This window comes from Citrus clementina, unplaced genomic scaffold (assembly GCF_000493195.1).
Source record: "Citrus clementina cultivar Clemenules unplaced genomic scaffold, Citrus_clementina_v1.0 scaffold_9, whole genome shotgun sequence".
Taxonomy (NCBI): Eukaryota; Viridiplantae; Streptophyta; class Magnoliopsida; order Sapindales; family Rutaceae; genus Citrus; species Citrus x clementina.
Genome location: NW_006261964.1, coordinates 26230490 through 26250295, shown reverse-complemented (window position 1 = coordinate 26250295; position 19806 = coordinate 26230490). Strand labels below are relative to the sequence as shown.

Sequence of the window (19806 nt, the reverse complement as noted above, 5' to 3'; positions counted from 1 at the left end):
TATGGTATAATTTTAATAATTTATATTATAAGTTTATTTGTTGTATCATCGCTATCAATTTATTATTATTATTATTATTATTATTATTCATTCTTTAATGCGGACGCCTTCATTTTATTTTCATGCGGACATACTGTTAAACTGCATGGTTTAAAATAGTTAGTTTTTGAATGAACTATAAAATCGTGTGGTTTAAGAGAGTTAAAAATTAACTCTCTTAAATCTCATGGTTTAAAAGTAGTGTCCGCATAAAAATAAAATGAGGGCGTTCGCACTAAAAAAAAAAACTATATATACACGCATATATATTTTTATATTGCATTCTTCATTCTTAAATACACCTATGTTCACACAGATATGGACAATAGATTTATAAATTAATCTGAATTGATCACAGGTTCTAGGTGCGCCCCTAGTTTTCTTAAACGTTTAAAGCAGGCAATGTTATACTTGCACTTAAAGGGTCCAAAAATATTTAAAATTGGATAAGGTGAGGGTTGAAAGCATTGCCGAGCCCGATATAAGGAGTTCTTTTAATTTCCATACAATTTTCTCCTTAAATTTCTTTTTAATGTAAAATATATGTAGTTTAATATTATATAATTATTCTCGTTTCATTTTCAGCCTGTGCGAAGTAGGCATACATGTTATTACCTGTGGTCTAACAAAGGAGGTGGTTTTCTTTTTTTTGGGGGGTTGAGGAGAAAAAGAAAAAGATTATATACCTAATTAGAAGAAGAAACAGACTTTATAGTATTTATAATGTTATGAAAGCTCTAGTGTTAAAATAAAAGTGTATGGTATTTGATAAATATAATTGTAAATTATAATTTAAAAAATAAAAATAATATAATTTTTTTATCAATCAACTATGAGATAGAATCAACTTAAATTCTATTTTATAGTTAAAAAAAAAAAGGAGCGTTAATAACTAAACATAATCGTGCAACAATTTAATGAAGAATTATTTCAAGGCCATATCTGTCTGAAGACAAAATTCTCTAGAAGTTGGATAGCACAACAAATGACAATAGACATAACCCACTTAAAGGATAAGATAAGTTTATTGCGCCAAGGAGTACAAGCTTATTAAATAAGGAATATAAACAAAAGTCCAACAAGGAATAAAGCATCTATCGGCGAAATCAGGATTTTAGTTCAATGAGGACAGAATGAAGAAACACAAACTTAAGGAGCGAAAAACTAAAAACTTGTAAACTAAAAGGGACAATACATAAGGTTTTCAAAGGAATGAGTTAAATTTCAAATAAAACCTTAATCTTTCTTGAAAGCTTTTTTCGACCCATGGGATTACAGCCAACAATGGACAACATCGGTCCACCACCCCCACCCCCACAATGAAAAAGACTATAAGTAAAGGATTACATATACGTGTACGACTCTCGAGATTGAAAGATTTGAAAAAGAGTGTACTTTAACTAGTTTGGTGTATCATCTATCATGCGTGACATAAAATATCACAAGTGTGTTTGTATTGCTTCCCAAACGAGTGGTGTAATATCAAATAAGTCATTCTAACTAAAGTGCTTAGCAAATTGCAAGTCCACTTAGTTTCTATTTGTATTAGTTAGAATTTAAAGATTAACTCTTGTTCGCTATAAATCTTTCCATAAAATACATATTATATTCTTTTATTATATGCATTTTTTTTATATGGATACAAGTAATTATATATATATAGTGGTATATTTCATATATCTTTTTTTTAGTAGAGATTTCTTGTAAATGAATAGTTTAGGTTTACCTTTTCTTTAAATAAAAATAAAAATAAATCTCATAATAAATATTTTCACTAGAAAATTTTTAACCTGCCCAAAAAAAAAAATATTATTCGCATCCTCCTGAGAAGTTTTTAAAACTGAAACATGTTATGCCCTCTGAGTTTTGTTTATTTTTCACTGGCTCCTTCTGAAGCCAAAATTTTCTTGTCTTTCTTTTGTTGTATTGGTCTCTCATCCGCGCTGTAAAGAATAACAAATGGACTTTACAGCTAACCAGCCCAAACTGAAGACCATCAACCGAAGCAAAGAGGTCCAATACTGTTCAATCATCTCCCTTGTTGAGGAAACGTCTAGAATAAGTTATGAATGCCTTACTGCTAAAGAAAATGTAGCAAGCTGAATTCTTGAAGAAAATACTTTGTCTTCATATATAGATTAAGTGTAGCACTTAACTTGGAGACCACTCTACTCTTGTGTAAATTCATATGTTAGTGAAAAATGAAGCATGCGATGAAATTTATTCATTACAGACCTGTTGTCATTTGCAGTTAAAAAACCTTTAACTCCTGCAAATAGCTCAATTTAGAGTAAACTGTGTTAAACTTCTTGTGTGTTGAATTTGGTATCATTAGCAGTGATCAATTCTTCAATTTTTTTTATTTTTATTTAAATTTGCTCACAGGGACTTTGTTTTAACCAAAATAGAGAAGGAAATTTGATTCCTATGCAAAAAGAAGATGAGAGACCCGATTATCTGATAGAAGAGTCCATCATGGAGACTTCGACTGAAGACAGATTTGATAACATGACATTAACTTTTCAGTATTGCTAAAAAAATGAATGAAAGAAGAATGACAGAAATGGAAGCGGGCGCTGCCCTTTCCGTGAGTCATAATTTTGTTCCTTTTTTCATTTAAAAAATTAAAATAATGAAAATACTGCTGCCGTTTCTATCCTACTTCTTCCGTTCCTTTTTTTTTTATTTAAAAAATAAAAATTAAAAATTAAAATAATAAAAAAGAAATATTAAAGTAAGAAAGTAATGATAAAAGGCAAAAAACGCCGTTATCCTTCAAATCCGACGAAGCCAAACCTGATAAACTCATATTTGTATTTACATTAACAAAAGAAAAATGAAATAAAACCAATGGCCATTATTCCAGAAATTTTGGAGATTTGAATTTGGTGTGAAAGACCATGTCAATAACATTAATGAAATTATAACCGAATAATTGCTAACTTTCTCTTTCCCATTACATTCAAATATAATTAATTTCTGGACGTGTTTTTATATTTTTGAATTATTATAATTTTTTTAAGTTCAAATTGTTAGAAAATAATGGATTAAACTTATAAAAATTACTGGATGTGTTTTATATATATTTAAATTGTTAGAAAATGATGGATTAGATTTTTAAAAATTGCTGGAAGTGTGTTATATATTTAAATTGTTAGAATTTTTTTTTTAACTGGACAAAAACGTTACAAAATTTTTTAATATTCTTATTTTTTTCTGTTTGAAAAATTTATTTTATTAAGTGTTGTGAGCCCAAAATAAAAAGAACACGTGAAACGGCAGCATTCTGTCGTTTTTTTCTCCAGTTTAATATTTTTATATAGCATCTTCTGTGCCAGGTCCGAATTTTTTAATCCTTTCCAAAAGCTGGAAAGCAATAAGTGAAAGAAGACAAAGAGTCTAGCTTAAACAATTTTTATATGGTACATCAAACTTGAACAAAAATAATAAAGAGTTGGTTTCACTGACAATGGAATTTACTTAAGTGGTTTGATTGAGTTTGTTCCTCAGTTCGAGTAGTTAGGAAGTCGCTTTTGTTGGGAGAATCTGTGCCTTCTAGTTCAAGTGGAGATTTCTAATCTGAATTGTGGTACGGGTTTAAAGGTGTCTCTCACAGTTAGAACCCTCCTCAAAATACTTCGTGGTTAAGGAAAAAAAAAAAACCTTGAACAAAATTTACTATCTGCTCCCCACGAGGTATTGCCCAGCTCTCTTCGCTTAGTTTTATCTTCCGGCCCTCTTGAAAAATTTTTAATATGGTACATCAAACACGTGGATTAATGGAGAGGCAGCCAAATTATATATGATTGCTCAAGCTCTTAATTCCTGAACTAAAAGAACTTCTAAAGAAATGATGCCTTCAAGCAAGTGCATTCAGGGACTGATTTCAGTTCTTCTGTTATCAGCTTCAGGGACAACTTCAATCTCAGTTTTAGATAATTTTATCAAATGCCTCACTATTAATTCCGAGGTTTACATTCCTTTTTCAAATTTCTACACTCCAAACAACTCTTCATTTTTGTCAGTCCTTGAATCTTCTGCTCAAAACCTTAGGTACTTGGTGCCTTCGATGCCAAAGCCTGAGTTTATATTCACTCCATTGAATGAATCCCATGTCCGAGCAGCCGTTATCTGCTCCAGAGATCTAAGGATTCATCTAAGAATTCGAAGCGGAGGCCATGATTATGAGGGCCTTTCTTATGTATCACAAATTGAAACACCTTTCTTTCTTTTAGACCTTGCCAAGCTTAGATCCATTGAAGTTGATATTAACGATAAAACCGCTTGGGTTCAGGCCGGTGCCACAATTGGTGAGCTGTATTACCGAATTGCGGAGAAAAGCAATACTCAGGGCTTTACTGCTGGTCTTTGCCCTAGTGTAGGCAGTGGAGGGCACATCACAGGAGGGGGCTATGGTACCATGATGAGAAAATATGGCCTTGCTGCTGACAATGTTGTTGATGCAAGAATTGTGGACGCTAGTGGCAGGATTCTTGACAGAGAAGCCATGGGCGAAGATTTATTTTGGGCTATTCGAGGCGGCGGAGGAGGTAGCTTTGGAATCATTCTTGCCTGGAAGGTAAAACTAGTTCCTGTGCCAGCAACTGTGACAGTTTTTACGGTTAGCAAGGCCCTGGAACAAGGTGCCACAAAGATTCTTTACAAATGGCAACAAGTTGCGGATAAGCTTGATGAGGATCTCTTCATTAGAGTCATCATACAATTGGCAAATGCAGGCCCAAAAGGCAAGAAAACTGTAACAACATCATACAATGCCCTGTTTCTTGGTGACTCTGAGAGGCTCCTCCAGGTAATCCATAAGAGGTTTCCTGAATTGGGATTGACGCGAAACGATTGCATTGAAACAAGCTGGATCAGGTCAGTGCTTTACTTTGCTGGCTACCCAAATAACACGGAACCTGAAATTCTACTTGATGTACAGTCTTTAGGAAAGAACTATTTCAAAGCCAAATTAGACTTTGTCCAAGAGCCCGTTCCCGAAACTGTGCTTGAAGGGCTATGGAAAATGGTACTAGAAGAAGATATTCCAATAATATTATGGAATCCTTATGGTGGAATAATGAGCAAGATTTCAGAAGCTGAGATTGCTTTCCCTCATAGAAAGGGGAACATATTCACAATCCAGTACATGAATGCCTGGAAAGATGGGGACGAAAAGAATGCAACAAAGCATATTGGGTGGATAAGGAGGTTATATGACTACATGACTCCTTATGTTTCAATGTTCCCCAGAGCTGCATACGTGAATTACAGGGATCTTGATTTGGGTATCAACAAGAAATTTAACACAAGCTACACTGAGGCTAGTGCTTGGGGTACTAAGTATTTCAAAGATAATTTCAACAGATTGGTCAGAGTGAAGATCAAAGTTGATCCTGATAACATCTTCAGGCATGAACAAAGCATTCCACCAGTTCCACTTGAGTTGGAGCACTCCACTGCTTGATTGGTACGACTTTTATTTTTCCTCTTTTAAATCTCCACCGGATCACATTTCTATTTATTTAACTAGTAATCCGGATTTTAATTTGGTCTGCTTACTACAATCATACTCTGAATGCATCTCATTGTACCACATGCCTAAAACTTTTTGATGGATCATTTTTGGATCAAGTGGTGGACACCTCTTCTTAGAACTCTTTCAAAATAAATATTATGTTATTGAAGCAAATTTTTTAACTCGGTTTCGACATTACTGATGCACAAAGATAGGTTCTGCTATATTTTCGAGCTTGGTTCTAGCAGCCTATTTTTTATGATAGTGCTTGCTGATGAGGATGGATTGCTGCGGTATGATTTGATTGGCACACGTGAATTTTTTGGTTATTCAACGGCAATAATGTTAAGACATTTGATTTGGCCTAACGAAAAAATAAATAAATAAATAATTTTAATAGTGTAGTTGTTGTTTTCCAAAATAAACTAAAAATGAAAATGAAGAAGAAGTTGAGGAAGATTGTGACAATTACAAAATAAAAATGGAGGTGAGAGAAGCGCATGAATCGTTTCGTATCTTTTGTAGGACCGACGCCGATAGCCAATAAATTATAAAGATAATAATGAAAATTATAATAATAAAGATGATGATTATGATGATGAAACATTGAAGCGATATAGTAGTGTTTGTAAATTAGTTTTTTTTTTAATATATATATATATATTATATGAAAAAATTTATTCAACTAATATATTTGTTTTAAACATACAAACATAGCGATTATTACGATATACAATTAGATCGGTCACTAGTGTATGTAACATGGTATACTCGATCCATCTAAAAATTTCTCCGAATTATCATCAAAATGTTGGTAAATAAATTTTGCGATATACATTAGTCCAAAGGTGGAATTATCATATGGTGGCCTGAGTGGGGGCCTGCTCCCAAATTTAGAGTAGAGTTTGATTATCTCCAAAGTGTTTTGAGACCTCATTTTTATGTAAACCCCATTAAATAATACTGAAAAATCTCCTAATGCTACTAGCACTCACATTAACTATAAAAATGCTCTTATTCAAAATAACAATTTCTCTGGTAAAATTTTTTTAAAAAAAGTATATAATGCGTATGTATGAGTCCAGGTGTGGGTAAAGAGTTTTGGGAGAAAGAATTTTTTTTTTTCATTTTTTAAAGAGAAACATGAAATTTTATTTAGATTTATAACTTGCCCTTTATAGTCCCACTCTTTAGAATGTCCCTTCACTGAAATTTAACCTATTATTATGTATGAACGGTGATATTTGATTTCCTTAAACATCTCATCAGCCTTTACTCTTCAATTAACTCCATTAAAAATTATTATTCTCTCTCAATATACTTGTCTAATCCCCACCTTATCCTTATTATAATAATTTTTATCATTTTTCTTCTCCCCATTGCATGAAAAGAATTTAAAATTTTGCTCATTAGCTTTGATATTCTTTCTCTTCCTTTTTTTTTAAGGATTTTTTGCTTTTAGCAATTTACCATAGATTTTAAAAGCGATTGCGATCATCTAAAAGAATAAATTCAAAGTTTATGTTTATGAACGTCTTCTATGCTTGACCGAATGTTTATGAATAAAAAAAAAAATTGATTTTTTTCTATTGCAATTGGGGCATAATAAATAAAAGAAAGTCGTAGAAGATTATATGAAAGTTGCAGTTAGAAGAGATGATATATAGCTATGAACGAGAAAGAGATAAGAGATGATGAGAGAAAGAGAAAGTAAAATAATAATAATAATAATTGAATTAATAACATAAACCATTTCATTTTATCTATAAAAATCTCAACCATTGTTTGTTTTAAATCTAAGAGACTAGAAATTGTAAAAAAAACTTAAAGCTATTTATCCTTTTTAATAATTTCCTATAAGGATAAAATGAGTATTAACATAGAAGTGATTACTGGGTTGCTAAGATAGGGTGGGTGAAGCTATTTGAATCCATCTATTTTCTCGCTACACTCTCTTTTTAATTAAGAATTTTTATTATTAAAATAATTTTTTTCATAAAATTACTTAATTCACCATTTCTTTCTTTTCATTCTCAATTTCTCAAGTCTCATAAATTCTTTCATATATTTTCTTTTAACCACAAACTATAAATAATTTGTTTCATTATAGGCTATCATAAATTAAGAGGATCAAAACTAATAATTCAAAAATGAATATCACCGGATTTTTTCAGCTATGAAAATTAATGAATATCAAGAAACTAATATTTGCCAACTACAAAAGTTAGTGAACATCAAGGGAAAAAAAATTTCTTACATACAAAAAGCATGAAATGTAGATTATAGTTTACCTAGAAAGGTAAAAAAATAAAAAATAAAAAATCCAAAAGAGATTGAATTAAGAGTTTAATTTGTGGAATGTGCGAGTAGTGAAAGACTATAAAATTGTCATGTTAACAAAGAAAAAGATTAGTGAAAATTAATTTTGAGATTTTTAAATTTTAAGTTTTAATAATAAATTTATTTAATAAAAAAAAGATGTGAAGATGAATTTGGTGGGTTCAAAATTTCAAGTAGCCCCACTCTGTATGAGGGGTTTTTAACTTATCACTTATCACTTAGCACCTATCACCACTCGTGCTGTACCTATGTTCGGCGGTTCGGCCCCCTTTACAAAGGATAAAGGAAACCCACTGTGGTTGCATTTGGGTTTCAAAAATGCTTATCCGGTTTCAATTTGGGCTTCTGGAATTTGCTTGGGCCAAACCCTCTCGAGGAAAATTTCAATTTGCGTTGCTGGGTTTTTTTTGTCCATCAGGTGTTTTGTACTTATTTATATTATCTGTGATTGCTTTGCCAGCTGGTATATAAGTTTTTTTTTAACCAAATATTTTGTCTTATATTCCTTAATATCATTGATTTTTAAGATATATATTTTGAGTTTTCATTTTTGTTATTATTGAAAATAAAATTCACGGTGTAATATAAAATTCTTTTTCATTTTCTCACACGTATAAAGTGTTAGTCCGCAAAATGATAAAAATGGGGTACGTTATCCCGACGTAACGTAAAGCAGCCGAACCTGGAGGGCAATGTTGTAATTTCACTTAATATATAGATGGTCCAGAAATGTTTAAAATGGATTACGCAATGCAAGGAATCCTTTCCATAGAACTTTCTCCTTAAATTTCTTTCAACCCGAAACAGGTGTAATTTCATAATTACATAATATTTTTCCTCCTGCTTTTAGTCGGCGGCTCGGTGCAGCGTGGCATACATGTTATTAGCTGATTGGTGTAACAAAAGAAGTTGTGGAAGAAAATAAAAGAAAAATCAATGAAAAGAAGGAACACAGACTCGTTTGGCTAGCAGGAAAATTCTGCTCATAGTGGAGCATCAATTTTTCTTTTCGTTTTAAGACTTTCAAGCATTGTTGGGGGTGACTTGTAGGTTTCAATAAACAGCTTTCTTTCTTTTATTTTTCTTTTTCTTTAAAGTTGGAATGAGCAATAGCTTAGTGGAGCACCATTTTAGGTCCACGTTTGGGGATGAAATCCTCTGCTTCATTGCTTGATGATTGAAAAGGAAGCACGGGGGCAGCAAAAAAGAGAGCCCTTTTGAAGACGTTTACATCTACCCACAAATAATATCAAATATTTTTACCAAGTAATGATGTACACTTTGGGTTGCATGGGTACAAGAATATTGTTGGTTCCACGCTTCCACTTAATTGTTTTTAAAAAGAAAAGAGTACGCGTATTCATTCTTCTTGATTTGTAGTAGTTAATTGACATAGATAAAAGTGTTTTATTATTATTATTATTATTATTTTAATAAGAACTTCAAAATCTTTTCTAAAGTAACATTTGATAGGATTATTTATTTGAAAATGTTCAGTGCTTTAGGAAAAAAAAATCATTTGTTTTATTGAAAAACTGCTTTTGCTACAAATATTTTTCTGAAAAAATAACATATAAATGATAATTTATAGTTTTACATTCTTGATCCAGCTACTGATAATTAGTCTTAATCCTTTTTTTTTAAAAAAAAAGAACTTCATAATCTTTCTAAAATAACATTTGATAGGATTATTTATTTGAAAACATTTTCACGCTTTAGGACGAAAAAAAATTCATGTGTTTTCTTGGAAAAAAAATGCTTTTGCTCCAAATATTTTCTAAAAAAAATAATTTATAAATGATTCTTTATTGTGTTACGGTTCTGATGTAGCTATAGATAGTTAATTTTTGAAAAAGTTTTTATGCCACGTGGCGTTATAATACAATACTTAAAAATGGGTTCAGCTATAGTGCAACTGTAGTACCATACCACAGTTACTTTCAACTATTGGATCCAGTTATATTGGGAGCAACTGTGGTATGGCGCCACAATTGCACCATAATTTTGTCCCTTAAAAAGATAAAGATCAATAAAAAAGTACAAACACTGTACTAGAGTTTGTAATTTTTTGTAACTTTTTAATTTTTTTAAAAACTTAAGAACATTCATACTTATTAATTTTATGTAGTTATCTCAAGAATTTGATCGTATAGTTTTTAATTAATTAGAAAATAATTTTTTAATTCTTATATAAGATTTTGATAAGAAATAACGCATTGATTATTTCTTGCAGCTTTTATTGTAGGACCTCTTATAATTGACAAGAGTGGATTAAGCCACAGACTAATGACAATAAACTAGGCAATAACAACGAAAAATTTGCAGCCAATTTCGGATACGCTGTGTGTCCTTTTCCCAAGTCTTTAGATCTTCACAGTTCCTCTCCATAGACGTTGATAATAATTAAATAATTATTTTATATCAAAATGCACTAAAAAACAAAGGGAAATCATTGAAATATGATGATAAAAACATAGCAAAAAATGGACCTACATTTTACCCAATTATGTGAAGTTTTGATATTCAATAACTTGGCATGTGACATTGCTTGCAACATTGTCCATTTTTGCTAGGCTGTGCCAGGCTTGTGGTCTTATTTGTTTGCTTTAATTTATCGTTCTTGGAATTTCAGAATAATTTATTTTTGGCATGGATGGTTGTAGCTTCTAAGGCATTGACTTTATAATTATCAGACCAATTATCAAATATTAATTATTCATTAGAAGCTATTCTAGCTTTAGAAATTGTATCTAATGGGTGTTAATTTCTTGTAGCTTCCAAGATATGTATTGCAGTGTTATCTTTTCTTTACGAGATGACCAATTCTTATGTGGTAGGTGAGGCAAGAAAATTTTAACTTCTAATAATTTTTAATTAAGTGGATTGGCCACGTAGAATTTAGAAGAGTGATATTCAAGCACTTTTATTTATCTTATTAATTCCCCATTACCCAATTCAAATTTTAAGGGAGTTAGCACTTAACAATTGATTTGGACTTACTCATTCTTTTTTTATTAAAAACAAAGTAATAATAGAGCTTCAAATTCTTGTATAAAATTACTTCTACAGGCTGATGTGATATAAAATTTTTAATTGGATGAAAATATAAAAATAATATAATATAAATTTGTACAATAATTTATGTATCATCATTACTCAAAAAAAAAATTAAGAGGATTAATAAATTGGTTTAGCAATAGCATTTGAAGGAGTTTGATGATGTAAATCATTTTGACAGTTCACCATTGGATAATCTAATCAATCATAATCAGAGTTGATGTCCTTATTAACGGTCTAGATCTAAAGTTATATTAACAATATATTAACATTCATTTATTAGATAATAAAATAGTTAAATAAATTATGAAAAATTACTGTGAACAATTAAATATCATGACATCGATTGTAGAAACGAATTACTGAATTTTAAATTTTAAATTTATTTTCAAGGATCAAACGCTTATAATAATTTTTTAAAATTATTTTAGTTTAATAAATTATTAACCATCATATATTAAAAAAAAATCGTAAAAGACAAATTTTTGGTCAATCGCGTAAGGATTTTCCAAAAGGAAAATGTAATTTGAAAATCAGGCCGGGCCTTTGACAGAACGGGATTTCACCGGCGGCATCTTGAGCAAATCACTACTTAATATTGAATATTACCTTGCAGCCGTCATCTTAATTATTTTTTCTTTAACATTAATCGGGCATTGCCACGTGTAAGGTACAAAATTTTCTATCCTAAAATATCTCATTTTTCATTTTTCTTTTTCCTTGTGAAATTGAAGAGTCCCTACCAAACAAAATATTAATAATAATAAAGGTATACTCGGTATTTGTATTATTTACATTTACATAAGTTTTTCCGGTAAAATGCTAAACTTGGTGTAAAATGTGAACTGACATTTAAAAAAATATAAATATCCCTTATTTTCCTTTTTATGCCACGCCATTTCTGTGAAAGAGATTGATTGTCGGGGGGGGAAAGCATCCTTGTGGTTGTATCCATTTGCCGTAGGCTCTTAGAAGTCTTTTCTTTAGGAAGGGGTGTCCCTTCCCTTGGGTGATTATAGCTGTCTTATACGAAACATTCAAAAGCAACGATCCATCTTTTTGTATTATATAAAATTGATCTAATGAGTATTAGTGCTACTATATATTAAGTATATGAATACATGACACAATTTTATAACTCTTTGTAAATAGTATTTAAGTTTGTGGAATAATCAAAATATTTTTTAAAAATAGTATTATTTAGCATAATGTGAACGTTATTACTCACTAAATAGGGCGTTGAACACACACACATACATAGACACATATTAATTTAATAAAAATACAAAATAATAAAAGTAAGTCATATAAATTAAGAAATATTCAATCCAATCAATTTAGTTATGTCATATCAGTTTGTAAAAAAAAAAATTATATAAGAGTTTATAAATATATTATTATTCGTGTGTGTTACGTACTTACATATATATATATACAGACATTGACACTTTCAAATAAAAGATTTTGCAGCCTTGTACATTGAAAAACTCTTAAAAATTCAATCCGTTTTAACTTTTAGATATTTCAATACTAATGCAGAGTTGTTGGTTATGTGGATCTTTTATTGTAAACATCACAAGATTTATAAATTTTACATGAAATAATTGTAAAAAACCAAAAAGTCAATAAAAATAACGCAAACAATTGAAAAACCGAACGTCGGATGGTGACAAATAGAAGAACATCAGCCGTGGCAAAAAAAAAAAAAAAAACTTATTCAATTATGTCGGTATTTTTTTTCGAAATAAACAATAATTAAAAAGAAAAAGTTGAGACGCATGTGACTGATTTTTCTGTCATAATTAATGAGTTACAAAAGGTGTCGGTTCGATAAAGCGAGTAATTTATGTTTTATACTACACCTGTACAACATCAGCTTTCCCTTTCACACAAACTACCGTTATTCCGACTGTAAACGCGCCCACACAATTGGACGCGCTTGCGAAATTATTTTAAATTGCATTTCGTTTTTCTTCTGTAAGCTTCTCTACGTGACGGCCTCATTAGCCAGTCATCAATACTCGTATATAACTTTCAAAAATCAAAAGGAAACAATAAATCACAGTTACAAATTTTTAATGAAGGCATAGAGAAATTAAAATATCATAATAAGGCTATGACTATGTTAGAGGAGATCTACGGTGGAGCACGAATTTCAATCACACACGCAAAATGATAAATGATAAAAAATTTATTATAACTCTTGATCATGTGGTTATAAAGGGACACTCTACTTTAAAATAACATAACTAAATCATCATAATAATTATACATGTAAACAGCTTAAAATATTAAGATAATTATCAATTAACTTACTTTTTATCAAAATATTATATTTTTCTCAGGTCATTTATCAAAATTTTATAACCTATTTTTTTGCTGAAATTTTTTTTAATAAAATAATATATTTATAGCAACTTTTCTATTTTGATCTTAATTATATTCATTTTAATATATATTCCTTTGTTGATTATCCGAAGATGGAATGGTGAATTTATACTCTCACAATAGATCGAAGTCTTTCATTAAAATTGTTATGAATTTTGTAATTAAAAAATTAAATAGAAAAAGGCTTCTCTTCTACTAGAACGGATCAAATATATGTGTGTGTGTGTGTGTGTGTGTGTGTGTGTGTGTGAGAGAGAGAGAGAGAGAGTTAAAAAAATAAAAAAGAGGAACCGCATATGATTACTTAACCGTGTTTGGATACGCAATGCCATCTCGGTTATTGCTTACGTGGCGTCATATGAATACTTAACTGTGCGAAACCGCATGAACACAACTGAGTTTTCAGCCTTTGCTCGAACTGACATCATAATTAATATTTTTAAAATCTGAAAAAAATCTCGGCAACGTAGTTTCTAATTCTCCTTACCTTCGCTTTGAGTTTGAGGCCTCTCTCTCTATATCTCTGAAAGTCATAACCAACTCTCCCACCTTTCTCTTTTCATCTTCCCTCACTTTCTGTCCCAAAAAATTTCCCGAGAATCTCCGGAATTCCCAAACACTTCATTTTCAGATCTCCATTTTTCTTTATCACTCTGATTATTTAATAATCAAATGCTGTAATTAGTGAATTGTACTCACGATGGAGAACGGCACCGTAGAGAACGGAGTTTGCTCTAAAGAGTCGGTTAATGGAAGCTGCGATGTCTGGAGCTGTAAGGACTCAGATTCTTCTTCTGCTGATCATCTCGTTGTTATGGTCCATGGTATCCTCGGAAGGTCAGATTTTTAATATTTTATTTTATTTTATTTATTTGAATTTTCCATTTTTGAACAGTTTTTATGAATATTTTTGTTTTTAGGATTTATCTTTGACTGCAAATGACACAGCGTGTCTATAAATGAGAAGTGAAAAGTCAATTACGCTTAATCATAGTAATCGAATCAGCTCGAATTTTTCTGAGTTTATTTATTGATATGTGATTGTATTTTTTGATTAAGCAGTTCTTCAGATTGGAAGTTTGGAGCTAAGCAGTTCGTTAAGAGACTGCCTGATAAAGTTTTTGTGCACTGTAAGGATTGTTTATATCTGCATTATGTATCATAAACTGATTGGGAAGTTTTGCGAATGTGATGCTTTTTTGTGTGCTTATTGACAGTCTCTGGGTAGGTACTGCAAGTCGTAGTGCTAACTAATTGTCATTTGTGCAATCGCATGGCAAAATGATCTTTTCTTCTAGAGCATGCAAGCTATTACATGTAAAACTAGTGCAATATTGGTGTTTAAGCTTTCATAACATTTGTTGGATACATTTTGTAGGTAGTGAACGAAACATGTCTAAGCTGACTCTAGATGGTGTGGATGTGATGGGCGAGCGCTTGGCACAGGAGGTTGGTTTTTTGTTATTATTATGGATTGTCATGCATAAGTGGATTCACCTAGAATTCAAAAAGTCTATCTACCTTTTACGCAAGAGTATCCACTTCACACTCTGTTTTGGTATTAACAGAATGCTTGAATTCTAGGTCCATGAAGTGATTGAAAGAAAGCCAAATCTGCGGAAAATCTCCTTTGTTGCACATTCCGTTGGAGGTTTAGTGGCAAGATATGCAATCGGGAAACTGTACAGACCTCCTAAGATAGAGAATGGAGAAGATTCATCAGCTGATACATCATCAGAGAACTCAAGGGGTACAATAGCTGGCTTAGAGGCTATTAACTTCATCACTGTTGCTACACCTCATCTTGGTTCAAGGGGTAATAAGCAGGTATGCTTTTTATCTCTACAGTTTTAACTTAGATTCATTTCTTCATTAAAGTCAAATTTCATGAACACAAAACGAAAAACATACTTTAAGAAAGCTTTGTGAAGGAAAATTATAGCTCATAGAATCATTTGGGATGGCTGTGAGAGATAGGGAGCTTGTTTTATTTTCTATTGGAGGCAAGAATGTGGTAGTATTTGAATTGTTCCATTGAAGCGCTGATTTTTTTAGTATGGGCTATTTACTGCATCAAGGGTGTAGTGTAGGATCCTTCTGAATTAGTCTGGCTGAAAGTGACAACTTAAGGGAGGGGTTCCTTGGACATGTTAATGAATTTATTTACAAATCTTTTGGGCAGGAGGATGGGAACTTGGTTCCTAACCTTGCTTGATGAGGATATCTTGTTTCAGTTGTTCCCAATCTTCATAATTTGTCGACCAGAGAACATGGATGCTTGAGATTTAACTAGATGAATAAAAGGATCTTTAAATTTAAAGGGGGAACACAAGAATCTCATCCTGCGAGTTTACTTAGTATCTCAAATTTTGTTGTTTTACTTGATCTAGTTTTGGAAGTATTTCATTGGTGAATACTAATTTATGTTGTCAATATAATAACCTTGGAGAATATGCATTTGGGCACTACAAACTGAGCTGTTAAATTGACAAAAATTTGTCCAGGAAATTTTTTCCTCCTGTTTTGGGGCATTGCAAAGAAATGTGATAGAAGATATTGAACTTTGAATCAAATTATCTTGACAAATTTGATTTAATGTTTTTTCTTACCTAATTCATCAAATCAGAAAAAAACAAGTTATCTTGTTTCAGTTCAGAAAGTGCTCAAATGACTTTTATAACTTAGTTTTATTGGGGTAAGAAATTACCTCACTGATGTCTTTGCCATAGGGTGAAAAAATTAAAGTACGCTATATCTTGTTTCAGGGACATGCATTACCATGGGCAATAAAACTAAAATAATAAATTCTGCCCCTTGTGCTGATCGGCACTTACTCTAGATTTGTAATAGCCATGAAATTATTCCAAATATGACCCACAGCTTAGTTTCAATAAATCCTTGCCCCAGGTTCTGTGCATGTGGAATTTAAGTCAAATGTAGATTTTTGGTTCAATGTTCGAGTGGATAGCAGTCCCCCACCTACTCCTTGCTGTTTTGATTCTATATTCTGCTAAATTAAAAATTATCTTGTTGGAAATATTTCAATTGTGTTTACTTGCTTCATTTGCAGTCCTTGAAAAATTTGGTATATGTTTTCAGGTGCCATTTCTGTTTGGTGTAACTGCCTTCGAAAAAGCTGCGAATTTTGTCATTCACTTGATATTTAGAAGAACAGGTCGACACCTTTTTCTTAATGATAATGATGAGGGAAGGCCTCCATTGCTCAGACGCATGGTGGAAGATGAAGATGAAAATTACTTCATGTATGCATGCTTGTTTTACCTCTTTGTTATATTGTTTCATAGTTACGAACTACAAAGTTTTGGGATGCCTTTGTTTGTGGGTTTTCATTCATATGATCGATTATGTAGGTCTGCACTGCGTGCGTTCAAACGTCGGGTGGCATATTCAAATGCGTGCTACGACCGTATCCTGTTTTTCTGATTTATGCAGTTATTATCTAATTTGTTTATTTGCTTGGTCATGGTGTAGCTTTGCACTTTCATACTTTTCATGTTTTTGTTAAATTGATTTTCTATTGTTTTCCATAATCAACTACAATATAGATATTGTTGGGTGGAGAACATCATCAATAAGACGTAATAGTGAATTACCGAAGGTATTGTTATCTATTTGAATTTGTATGTTTAGTTCCAGTTTCCAACCTTTTGGTGGGATTATAACAAGAAAGATGTCTTTTTTGTTAAACAGTGGGAAGATTCACTTGATGAAAAATATCCACATATTGTGCACCATGAACATTGCAAGGCCTGTGATGCAGAGCAGCTTGACATTAGTTCAATGGAAGATGATGGCAGTGATAAGATTGAAGGTCTGCCATTTTAAAATTTTAATTGAGAAGGAATTACAGTTTTGTCTAATTTAATTTGTTTATTCTGTCTGCCTTTGTTATGTGACTTATGTCAGGTTAGCCTGCTTGCTTAATGAAAATATATATTCCTTCATAGTTCATTTGTTGTGGCTCTGAAGTTTTTTTCATTTAGTTGACCACTACTTTGTTCATTTTTTTTTTTTGGGCCAGTCGCTAATAACATTGAAAATGTTAATCTGTGGTTATGATTTGGCTACAATTATTGCTCAGAAAAGCACAATATCCAGTGATGTTTTGTTGACTATTTCTCGCTGGCCTATATTGTGCAGAGAAACTGGTGAAAGGCCTATCTCGTGTTTCATGGGAAAAGATAGATGTTAGCTTTCATAATTGCAGACAAAGATTTGCTGCTCATAGTGTTATACAGGTAACTCTTTCCCTCTTGCATGTGCAATTGGACATGCTCATGCATGTGTGCTTGTAAACTCACTCACTGCACATGAGTGCCTGCGGGCTATTACCAAGACACATTTGACAATGCATGAAAATTCTTCTGCTGTCTTTTTATGGTTTTTGACTTTGTGTTTCCAGTTTGATTTTATGGTTCCGTGGATAACAATGTTGTCTCTTAAACGCTAAAATCGAAGTGTTCAGGTCAATCTTTTACATTCATGATTAGGTATCTCTTGCAAGTGATGGAAATAAGGGGAGAGGGGAGGGATGGGAATGACATTTCAATTTTCTGCCCTAGAATGATGATTTTATAATAGAAACCATATTTCCTGATATTTACTCGATTGTATTTCAAATGTTCATACCTGAGAGTTCATGATTTTGCAAAATGACAGATTTTTATTGTAGCCACTTGGCAGTTGGTCAGTTAGGTGAAAGATGGACAATATAACATATAAAATCTGAAATTACTTGTCCTTCTGAGAGGCAAATTCCTACTCATCGCAGGTCAAAGACGAAGTTGTGCATATGGAAGGTGCAGATGTCATACATCATATGATTGATCATTTTCTTACTTAGTAGTCACTGAATGTCAGAAGTAACACATGAAATCCAGGGGTGCAAGCTCCGTTTAAGTAAGCTATCCGAAGAATATTGCTACTAATATATAATTCCTTCCTAACGATTATCATGTTGTTTCTGAGATTTCATGGAGTGCAGGGTGGATGCGATCAAATCTCAGAGATTGGTTAAGAAAAAGAAAATCGTGTCTAAATCCGCAATACGAAAATTTTGTTTATTCGTTATTTGATTGTCTGTACATGTGAACTCTATCGTCAATAAATTCAGACAATGGATTTGTATCAGTTCTCACTTTCTGCACTTGATAGCTATTAATATATATGGACTGATGGACACATGAACGCACAAATACACGTATGTTATTGTTTCAAAAACAAGGCAACTGTCTTGCAGGGTGGGATTTTTTTTTTTATTATATCATTTTCATTTTTATATCTTTATTACTTTATAACAATTTCGATGAAAGATTTATTTTCGATGTAGTTTATTTTTTATTGTTAATAGTTTGTTCGTGTAAGATTTATTTTCGATGAAAGTGGGCTACTTTTAACTCTTTTTTTAATTTAATTAATTATCTTTTTGTAAATGTCCATGGTTGATAATTTTATCAAAGAACGAGTTTAATGTTTTGCAAACTCTGAAGCTTAATGTACTTTCTTAAATGATTTTCTTAAAAAACCAAAAAGATTATTCTTTTGACACTTTTGGCCCAGATTTTTTAGTTCTTTGATTTGCACTTTTGAGCAAATCAGAATACCTTGCGCGAAATTCCCGTCTAAAAATTAAAGAAAAAGCTGATAAACCTTTAGAATGAAAAGACAAGCTCAAGCTTTACTTTTATTTTTATTTTTTTTTTCCCTGCTTGAAAAAAACATGTATCGTAAATTATCGATTGAACTATCTACAGAATTGAAGAAACTAGAATCACGCTGGTTTAGCAGCAACGTTCGTTAATATATTGGGAAAATTAAAAGAAAAAATTGCCCTTTTTTAAATAAAGTTTTATAGAAGTTTTTTCCTGGTAATATATTCTTTTGTACTCAAGCTTATTACCGCCAATATTTAGGATTGCGATGAAGAAAGACTGGGGAAGATATTTTGGAATTAACGTCTGTTTTAGTTTTAGAATTTTAGTTAGCCACCAAAATATGTACATTTTTAGTTTAACTGGGAAAGATTAAATATTGTCCATACAATCATTTAAATAATATGTGTCAAGATCTCCCAAAAATCTTAAGAAAGATTAAGTTAGGAAAGGATCGTTTCAAGTAATTTCCATTTTTCACTAAAGTGGACTGCCAGTAATTTTTTCTTCTCGAATGAGTTTCTTAAAAAAAGAAAAAAGAAAAGGAAGTTCTTAGATAATTGTAGTTAACATTTTTTTTTCTTTAATTCGCTAGCCTATTGATAAATAGACTCTGCTCTCGGCGGATTACCCTTCTAGTGTCCCCTATTATCCAACATTGCCTCTCAACTTAAGCAAAGTCAAAGGATATACGACTAGGTGTAGTTGATATGTCAAAATAAAATGAAAAATTGTCAATAATTGTTCCCCTTACTTTTAGTGAAAGTTTGAAACTCACAAATTTTCTAAAAA

At 31.6% G+C, this 19806-nt stretch overlaps 2 protein-coding genes across 2 annotated transcripts; both read left to right on the top strand.

Moving 5' to 3' along the window:
* Positions 1-3889: 3889 nt before the first annotated feature.
* LOC18031290 (berberine bridge enzyme-like 15) lies at positions 3890-5539 on the top strand. Its single transcript, XM_006421476.2, has one exon. It carries the CDS (start codon positions 3890-3892, stop codon positions 5504-5506), a length of 1617 nt encoding a protein of 538 aa, XP_006421539.1. The 3' UTR covers positions 5507-5539.
* Positions 5540-13676: 8137 nt separating this feature from the next.
* Positions 13677-18493, top strand: LOC18031881 (putative lipase YOR059C). The gene is made up of 10 exons (XM_006421474.2): positions 13677-14179; positions 14405-14472; positions 14721-14791; positions 14927-15169; positions 16442-16605; positions 16714-16769; positions 16909-16961; positions 17054-17174; positions 17504-17601; positions 18135-18493. Exons 1-10 carry the CDS (start codon positions 14043-14045, stop codon positions 18204-18206), a joined length of 1083 nt encoding a protein of 360 aa, XP_006421537.1. The 5' UTR covers positions 13677-14042; the 3' UTR covers positions 18207-18493.
* The last annotated feature ends 1313 nt before the right edge of the window (positions 18494-19806 follow it).

Excerpts from the sequence above, each read along its gene's own strand:
- LOC18031290 (XM_006421476.2), top strand. The coding sequence starts at position 3,890 with ATGATGCCTTCAAGCAAGTGCATTCAGGGACTGATTTCAGTTCTTCTG.
- LOC18031881 (XM_006421474.2), top strand. The coding sequence starts at position 14,043 with ATGGAGAACGGCACCGTAGAGAACGGAGTTTGCTCTAAAGAGTCGGTT. Across the intron at positions 14,180-14,404 it reads GTCCATGGTATCCTCGGAAG|TTCTTCAGATTGGAAGTTTG; the intron begins GTCAGATTTTTA and ends TTGATTAAGCAG. Across the intron at positions 14,792-14,926 it reads GCGAGCGCTTGGCACAGGAG|GTCCATGAAGTGATTGAAAG; the intron begins GTTGGTTTTTTG and ends CTTGAATTCTAG.